At 39.6% G+C, this 9,630-nt stretch overlaps 1 protein-coding gene across 1 annotated transcript in view; it reads right to left on the bottom strand.

Moving 5' to 3' along the window:
* Window positions 1–4,366: 4,366 nt before the first annotated feature.
* gfra4b (GDNF family receptor alpha 4b) overlaps window positions 4,367–9,630 on the bottom strand; it is a 70,425-nt gene continuing 65,161 nt past the window's right edge. The window contains exons 7-8 of the mRNA XM_051860447.1: window positions 6,606–6,769; window positions 4,367–5,445 (exon numbers count right to left, since the gene is read on the bottom strand). Of these exons, the coding sequence (XP_051716407.1) occupies window positions 5,305–5,445; window positions 6,606–6,769 (305 nt within the window). The 3' untranslated portion in view covers window positions 4,367–5,304. The remainder of the gene's footprint in view (window positions 5,446–6,605; window positions 6,770–9,630) is intronic.

The raw sequence follows: 9,630 nt of genomic DNA, 5'->3' as shown, positions 1-9,630 counted from the left end.
AAGTCTGGGACACCAGAGACTTATTTTATGTTAACTTGTAAAATGGGGCATTATAGGTCCCCTTTAAGCTATAAAATTTGCAGGATGTTTTGATGGTGCAAATTCTCATATATGTTAAAAGATTAAGGGAAATTAGATTTCTCATGTAAGACGCTTTTACACACTCAGTTTCTATCTTTCAGTTTCTATCTTTCCAGGCCCTGTGATAAAGCCAGCTGCCTCACAAAAAGGGGCCCAACCATAAAATGTATGTTTCTAGTCACTAGCCTACTATCCAGTTTTGCTTGACTTAACTACAATTTATAGATTCTTCTCAAATTTAAATAGGAATCGGCATCAGCGGGGGATCTGTTCAGATCTTAAAGCTGATCCCTGCTCTGTGTGATGACACATTACAGCCTCGTGTTTCCACCATGATGAAATAGTAAATACCGTGAAATGGCTACAGACCATAATTTAGACAGGAGATGACAGAAGGTTGGACACCTTTGCCAGCCACTCACTCAGAAACCCCAAGTATTTTGACATCTTCACTGTGAGATGAATGAAACAGGTGCAGCCATGCTGGGTAAGTATCCACATTGCACTCTGTGAAGTAAAATTTGGATTTAAACGTTAAAGGATATGTGTTTTTTTAAGAGAATAAATGTCAGCAGTACAACCTGTCACCTTCTGTCATCACTGAGCCTATTTCTATTTAAAGCAGAGCGGAAAGGGTAAAACTCTGCAGCATGTAAGTATGTAAAATTGTATTTTACACATATCAAGTCACCTTTATTTACAGTATATAGTGCTTTATACAACACAGATTGACAGTGATTTAATGTGGTTGGTTGATTTGACTACATTGACACTATTTGATGAGAACTGAACTGAGCTGGGTTGCGTTTGGAAAGTTAGCTCGTTTATAAAAGCTGTGAAATGACATTAGACTCTCTGGTTTCTCAGGAGCCACACAAACATAATGTCATCGTGACAGGGTGTTTATTCAGAATAAAAAATAGCGTCCCAGATCTCTCACTGGATCACTATCTGGAACATGCTTGAATACTTCATTTCAACACATATTCAGATAAATGTACCCAACAATTACCTCTGATGGAGATGTCGGTAGCATATTGAGATGGATCGTTGCGTGATGATGTGGGTCTACTCTCAGGTGGATCAATGAATGATCTGGGATTGAAATGAAAGGATGAGGGCTAGAGAGGTGCTCGGCTATATTATAGCACTGTGCCCTTTCGGGATAGGGCCTCTGGCTCTTTTTTTAAATGAACTCCTTTTAACATGCCTCAGCAAATAGATTTAATTGATTTTCCTCTAGCACTGTGATTATATGGGCTTAGTGTAAATATTTTGCAACCAGTCCAAAATGCGACACAGTGTGTGCTTATTGCGCCGTCACAGCTGGTTTTTAAATGTCAGCTAAAGCAAATGACGGTTTCGCTGCTCTGAGTGAGCCACAAAACATAGAACATTTAAATATTGCACAATTAGTTACTTATCATAAATATAAGAAATATTTGAATTACTATGTGCACTTTTTAGACTGTGATGTGTACTTGTTTTACGTGTTTGTTACATGTAGACTACAAATAAGAATGAATGAGTGAAAAAAAAATGAATAAATGAAGACTAATTTCTAATGACCTGGAAAATGACCTAGAGAAAAAGGAAATTAAAAGAACATAAACCATCATTTTTGCTTGAATATGGGCCTTTTTATTTAAGAGATCCATATCTGTGTCTGGGATCTAATCAATAAAATGTGTTAAAAAGGATGGGAATGGAAAAGCAGCATTATAACTGGGCACAGGGCCAAAATGGGCTGCAGCATTTTTCCATGTGGGTCTGAGGATCTTGATATCCTGAGTAATTGGGTGACAGACCGTGATGAAAGCAGCTGACTGAGTGTCTGAGTTATTTCACTCAGAATTTGGTTCAGAACATCACTTTGCTTATCATTCCCAAATACATAGACCAAAACCAAAGAGACACTGACGTTGTAAAGGTAGGGTAGGTTATTTTTGGAGAGGCTAGCAATAGTGAGCTAGCTTTGAAAGCATTAGATCCCACACTTCCTTCAGAGTGTCTCCAAAGCCACGCCTCCTTCAAAACACATGAACGAGTACAGCAGGGAGCAAACAAAAGCATCTCAAAAAAAAGTCTCAAAAAAAAAAAAAAGTCTCAAAGCACATAGCATTACAATAATAATGAACATCAACAACTTAAAGAGCACTGACCTGTACCTGTACCACCAGACACCTGATGACGTGTGATGTCTGCGCGACCAGGATGCAGGGTTGCCAGATTTTCACAACAAAACCCGTTCCGGGAGATAAAATCCGCGTTTTTGGAAGGGTTCCCATTGTAAAATTCGCATTCCAGGGGCTAAATATCATGTTATTTGGGGGTGCTTCAACCCGTGGACATGAAAAACAACACGCGGCCAGGGTTGCCGGGTTTTCACAACAAAACCTGCCCAATTGCTACTCAAAACTAGCCCAATCGTGTTCTGGGGGGTAAAATCCACATTTTTGGCGGGGATTCCCTTGTAAAATTCGCATTCCAGGGACTAAATTTTATGTTATTTGGGGTTGCTTCAACCTTGTGGACATTAAAAACAACCCGCGGACATTAAAAACAACCCGCGGCCAGGGTTGCCAGGTTTTCACAACAAAACCCACACAATTGCTACTCAAAACTAGCCCAATTGCGTTCCGGGGGGTAAAATCCGTGTTTTGGCGGGGTTCCCCTTGTAAAATTCACATTCCAGGGGCTAAATATCATGTTATTTGGGGTCGCTTCAACCCGCAGACATGAAAAACAACCCGTGGCCAGGGTTGCCAGGTTTTAACAACAAAACCCACACAATTGCTACTCACAACTAGCCCAGTCGCGTTCCAGGAGGTAAAATCCACGTTTTGGCGAAGTTCCCATAGTAAAATTCGCATTCCAGGAGCTAAATATTATGTTATTTGGTGTTGCTTCAACCAGCGGACATTAAAAACAACCCACGGCCAGGGTTGCCAGGTTTTCACAACAAAACTAGCCCAGTCGCGTTCCAGGAGGTAAAATCCACGTTTTGGCGGAGTTCCCATAGTAAAATTTGCATTCCAGGAGCTAAATATTATGTTATTTGGTGTTGCTTCAACCCGCGGACATTAAAAACAACCCGCGGCCAGGGTTGCCAGGTTTTCACAACAAAACCTGCACAATTGTTACTTAAAACTAGCCCAATCACGTTCCGGGGCGTAAAATCCGCATTTTGGCGGGGTTCACCTTGTAAAAATTGCATTCCAGGGGCTAAATATCATGTTATTTGGGATCGCTTCAACCCACGGACATGAAAAACAACCCGCAGCAACAGTATTAAAGTAGCCCAATTCCGTGGGAAAACCATGGACTTGGCAACAGTGCCAGTCTGCATGGAGGTATGGGAATGCATTAGCTGACAGGCAGGTAGGACATCATATTATTTCATTCGCACCAAATGCAATGATTGGACGAACATTTTATGGTCATACGCCTTCCACAGATGATATAAATACATATAAACATATTTACAGCACTTAGTTATTGCTATCAGGATGTGAAGAGACTTTCAACCAGCATAACAAAAATTGTTTCTGGTGCAAATCTCCAACCCTGCCTTAATAGATGAAGAGAAACTATAGTTTGCCAGACTGCATCTCCAGCATTTATTTCAAACAGATTTATTTTTCGGTTATGCGTATTGAGCTAATAACACTTCTTTTATTGTTATTTTATCTATTATTTATTGTTAAAGAATAAATGTAAATATGTGTCTGATTTTTAATTTCCAACCTATTTTAGGTTCATTTTAAGTCAGCCATATAGTCATTTTTAAACAATAGTTGGGTTAAATAAAACTACCCAGCATGTTGGGCAAACATTTAACCCAACCTGCTGGGTTAAAACAACCCAATCACTGGGTTTGTCCATTTTCAACCCAACTTGGGTTGTTTTTAACCCAGCATTTTTTAGAGTGTACTCTTTTGTGGTACTTGTTGAAAAATTAATAGAGTTCTCCGAAATAATATCTTTGTGGAATTAATGGATTTAGCACGCTGAAGTTTTGACAAAATGTTCTTCCCTTCTCGAGATCCAAATAATCCCCCTGCCACAGTTTACTTGATTTACCTGGCCATAAACTATCTCTCTGTCGGACATGGAATCTCTATAGCTTCTCTTCTCGCTATGAATAACCGTTTCTCCACACATTTGGCCCCAAGCATGTTTTTGACAAAGACACACACCATGTGGAGTTTCACCTGAATAACTTTTCCACATTTTTGTGCCAGTTTGTTCAAGGTTTCAGAGTCACAAAGGAACAACAACAGGCTTTAAATGAACCAGCATCTTTTATTAGTGTCATATGATGAACCAAAGAATGTTCCATAATGAGATTCCCAGCCTTCCTTTAGAAATATTAAGGGCTTTCTTACCAGGGGCTGGAGCAGGACCCCTCAAACACCTCTCCTACCCCATTCCCACATCATCAACCCTCACATTCATGATCATAACCACCGGGACTCCTCATAAACACCATATTATACATAAAGGAGATCAGCTGTGGCGACACCAGAACAGTGTTGAGTCTCAGTATCTGAAGATTGTTTAGTTGAAGTAGCTTATGTTCCCAATAGCAAATTCTGCATTTGGTGTAGTGCTATAAGCTTTGGGAAGAGTATTGTTTACTTCCACCCAAAGGCATTACCATTCCATTATTGATTAGAAATAGCCTATGTCTTCTCTTCAGTCAAGTTGAACAGAATGATATTAAATCCCTGTTTTCCTCAAGGGGATCTCCAAATGGTTGAACTGATGCATGAGGAACTATAAAATGAAAGAAGAAAAAAGCTTCATTTCTCTCCTCTCCACATTTCATCAGGAATTGATTTCGGAGTGCTAGAAGGTAATTTGGGATTTAGAAACGTGTTGGATTTGGACCCCACAAAAATATGATTTTACACTGAAACTCTCAATGAACAGCACAGTTTCATATTGACTCTGTGTGACGCTATGTACATATGTACAGGTACGTTTTCCACTGGCTTTTGTGTTTCACTAACCACATTCATTTCTACAAAAGTGCCTTGCAAATTCAGATTCTGTTGGTTTTACTGGCGGTTCCACAAAAACAGAGAAAACACGATGACTTCAGTGTTGGAGAAATGAGGCCAGTATGGCCGGTTTCTTCAGCTCAGGAGCTGAGTATGTTCCAGTCTGTCCAAAATCATGGGCTCGTCAGAATAGATGTCTCAAAAGTCTTTAGTCAGTTTATTCATCACAGCTGAGCAGGATGCTAAGAAACATACAAATCCAGACAGGTAGCGACGCCGCGGCAAACGCTCGAGCGGAGTTCTGGTGTGTGTCGAAGGACGCGGTGGAGTCGGACCAAAGTCTCACCTTTGCAGAGTCCTGAAGAACAAGAAGAGAAAGAATTATCAGTTTATAATGGGAATTGCAATCAAGAAGTTTTTTTTGCGCAAACAAAGCACTCGTGTCTCTTCATAAAACTGAGTTTAAGCCACATGGCGTACTTTAATGATGTCTTTACTACCTTTCTGGACCTTGAAAGTGTTGGATCTCTATGGAGGGACAGAAACCTCTCAGATTTCATTAAAAATATCTTAATATGTGTTCTGAAGATGAACAAAAGTCTTACGGATGTGCAACAACACAAGGGTGAGTAATAAATCATTTTTGGGTGAACTAACCCTTTAAATCACAGCCGTTTGTAAACGGCACTAAGCCACCAACAGTTTAAAGATTCACTCATGTTTATGTTCATAATTTTTGACGCATAAGTCCTAGAAACAATATTCTTTTTTTCCTCTGATTCCATGGATCATGCTGATTCGAATGCACCCTATGACGTCATTTCCATCATGAAAAGTTTTCCGCCATTTTGAATTTTCCCAAAAATCTACTTTTTCGAACTCCTCCTAGAGCGTTTTGTACAATTTGCACAAAATTTGGTACGTAGCATCTACTCACACTCCAGGGAAAAAGTTATTAAAAGATTTTTGATCGACCAATCTGTTGGCATATAACGCGTCAAAAATACAGTAAAATTTGCTTTTTGTATCTTCGCAATGATTTCGTGTATTGACGCCAAACTTGGTATATGTCATTACAGGCATGACTTGGGGGTACATGCACAGTATCGTCACAGCGCCACCTACTGGTGCCGAGATAAGAAAAATGGCTACTTTTGCTTATAGCTTTTGAATTGGTCTCTTTAGATTCCAGCATTCTGAGTTGAACGATATCCAATTTTCTGTGGTCGGCCATTTTGGGCGTCAGCCATTTTGAATTTTGTCATAAAATGCTGTTTTATATCGCAATTTTTGTTTTATTTCAATTAGCCATGCAGCCGTGGTTTTACTGTAAGAGACTCCCCAGTTGCCATTTCGTGAGGGCTTAGAGCTCTAGAGAAATCAGCCCAATTTTGCAATCTCTCAAAATCACAGATAAAAATCCCTTTTTACTAAGTGAAGCCAGTTCCTTTGCAGCCACACTACAATCAAGGTAGTTATAAACCCATAACCAAACTGCTCCCCATCTCTAACCCTCACCTGTGTGGGTTTAGCTGGGCTCAGAACGTCCTGTTCAGTCTCCATGGTGACAAACACAGGAGTCGTCCGCCGTGGCCCTCTGTCCGTCACAGGGCTTAACCGCAGCAGTTGGGTGGGAGTGGGCGTGAAGTCCATTCCATTCCCAAACGTCAGGAGAGCGTTCCCTATTCATGCAACAGACAAGACGTCCACAGCTCTGAGTGAAACAGACATCATTTCCATTCGCAACTGCTTCTGTTATCAGACGCCTATTTGAATTCTAGGCCGAGAAGAGCTCGGCGCTTTCGGGCGCTCTGTATTCTGCTCAGGCCACACGGCTGCACCTGCCTCTCCACATCCTCTCATTAACTCACAGATGAGTGTCTTGACCAAACATCACTCTCATCCGCTCACATCGCTCACTCCGAGAGCTGCCATTTGGCTGTCTGAGGAGTTGCTTCATGTAAGAGATCTCTGTTTGAACAGGACTGAGCAGAAGATTGCGGCGGAGTCGACTGTATTGATGAATCACTATATATAATACATAAGGACCTTCAGAAACAGGACTGGAGAAGTGTGACTGAGAGGGGGCTGCATATCAATCAGAGATTCATTAATGCTTGCGGCTCCTGACATACATCAGAGCAAGCTCTTCACATTTTCAAGCGTCTCTGGCCTGTTCAACATCAGATGCCAGACTGCAACAGATGATCTAAAAACTGCATATTTATGAGTCTTTCTTCTATATGGGTACTGTGCATTCTTAGAAAACAAACACATTTCAGTAGTTCAATTTCAAATGTTTGGGGTCAGAAATTAATACTTTTATTCAGCAAGGACACATTAAATTTATCAAAAATGACGATTATTTTTGAAGATTATTCTTCTTCCACTCTTGAGTCTATGGCAGCCCATAGAACTGTATGGTAAAAAGTTATGAAATTTGGCACATAGATAGAGGACTGTCTGAAATGTTACCATAGCAAATTTGGAGCCTCTATCTCAGACCCTCTAGCGCCACCAACAGTTCAAAGATTCACTCATGTTTACGCTCATAACTTTTGACGTGTAAGTCTTAGAAACAAAATTCTTTTTTCCTCTGATTCCATGGCTCATGCTGATTCGAATGCATTTCCGTCATGAAAATTTTTCCGCCATTTTGAATTTTCTGAAAAAACTACTTTTTTGAACTCCTCCTAGAGCGTTTGTCTAATTTGCATGAAATTTGTTATGTAGTGTAACGGACGTAGGCTGGTAAGTGCTGTGCGTGTAAACCTCACTCCCCGATCTCAAGAGATGCTCTAGCGACTGACGCTAGAGGTTACAGCCTTCAACCTCCTTGTTAGAGTGTCCGACTCCCATGCGGACGGGCCCGGGTTCGTGTCCCGCTTGGAGTGGGCAGGTGCGAACTGGAGGGGCTACATAGCTAAAAGTTATTAAAAGATTTTTGATTGGCCAATCCGTTCACGTAATTTGACACAGAGCACACAAAAATGGATTTGATGCTGTATCTTTGCAATGATTTGGTATATGTCATTACAGGCATGACTTGGGGGTACATGCACAGTATCGTCACAGCGCCACCTACTGGTGCCGAGATAGGAAAAATGGCTATTTTTGCTTATAACTTTTGAATGCCTTGTCCTAATCGTGAGGATGGTCTCCTTAGATTCCTTGAGGCATGCAGAGTTGAACGATATCCAATTTTCTATGGTCTGCCATTTTGGGCGTCGGCCATTTTGAATTTTGTTGTAAAATGCTGTGTTGTACGAACGCATGAACGTATCGTTACGAAACTTGGTATGATTCATCAAGGCCAAGTTCTGAGAGGACCTGTAAAGTTTAGGTCAGCGCCCCCTAGTGGTCAAGAGATATAATGAAATTTATGAAAATGCATATGAATAATTCAACATATTGTCATTTAACTTACATTTGTTGGCTTATGCTGAGTCCTATTTGCCATAAATTTGCCATATTCTACCATACTTACTGTCCGCCATATTGAATTTTATTCAAAACCTACTTTTTTGAACTCCAAAATTTGTCCGATTTGTATGAAATTTGGTATGTAGCATCTACAGACACTCGTGACAAAAAGTTATTAAAAGATTTTTGATAGACACAACCGTTGTTTTATACTGCTTCAAGAAATTTGACTGCGAGCACGGCAAAATGGATATGCGATTGTATCTTTGAAAAGTTTTGTGTATTGACAGGAAACTTGATACATGTCATCACAGGCATGACTTGAAGGTGCATGCAGCGTTTCGTCATAGCGCCACCTACTGCTCAGAAGTTATAAACCATGTTAATATGTTATATGTGCTTTAACTGATGTAATTTAAACAGCTTTATCCTAACCTCATGATCACAGATGACCACAAATATTTACTTTTCTGCTCTTATTCGACTTGACCCCGTAATTGCTGCTTGCAGCTATATTTCACATTATCACTGTTTTTACTGTATTTTTGATCAAATAAATGCAGCCTTGGTGAGCAGAAGAAACTCATTAAAAACAGGAGTTTAAATGTTTTAATTTTCAAAAACATTAAAAAATTTTACTGACCCCAATTATACTTATATTTCTTTATATTTTCTAATACACATTACATGTCTCATATCTCAAGCTCTTACACTAACACCATTGGTAAACAAACACACATTTTGAAAAAAAAAAAAAAAAAATTATGATATGATAAAGTTTAATTAATATTTTAACAATGGATTGTCATATCTTAAGAATTAAAGGTGTTTGAAAAGTACAAAAAGAACCCTAAGATGAAAACATGTGACCTTCATATAAAGAAGAGAAGACAAAAGCCCATATATTATGTCAACATAGATTTCAAGAACATTACATTGGTATTAAGGGTGGGGTAAAGGCAAACCCTTCCCCCCCCAAGAATTATTATCTTTTTTATAATTATGATTATTAATTATTAGTATCTTTACAATTCTTATCATATTCCTACATGAATATACCCTTTTACTGAATGAATTCAGACCATAGGCAGACAATCTAAAAAAGTGACACTCTTCAAAT

The sequence above is a fragment of the Ctenopharyngodon idella genome, chromosome 14, assembly GCF_019924925.1.
Source record: "Ctenopharyngodon idella isolate HZGC_01 chromosome 14, HZGC01, whole genome shotgun sequence".
Lineage (NCBI taxonomy): Eukaryota > Metazoa > Chordata > Actinopteri > Cypriniformes > Xenocyprididae > Ctenopharyngodon > Ctenopharyngodon idella.
Note: the sequence above shows the minus strand (reverse complement) of the source record. Positions and strands in the feature narration are given on the sequence as shown.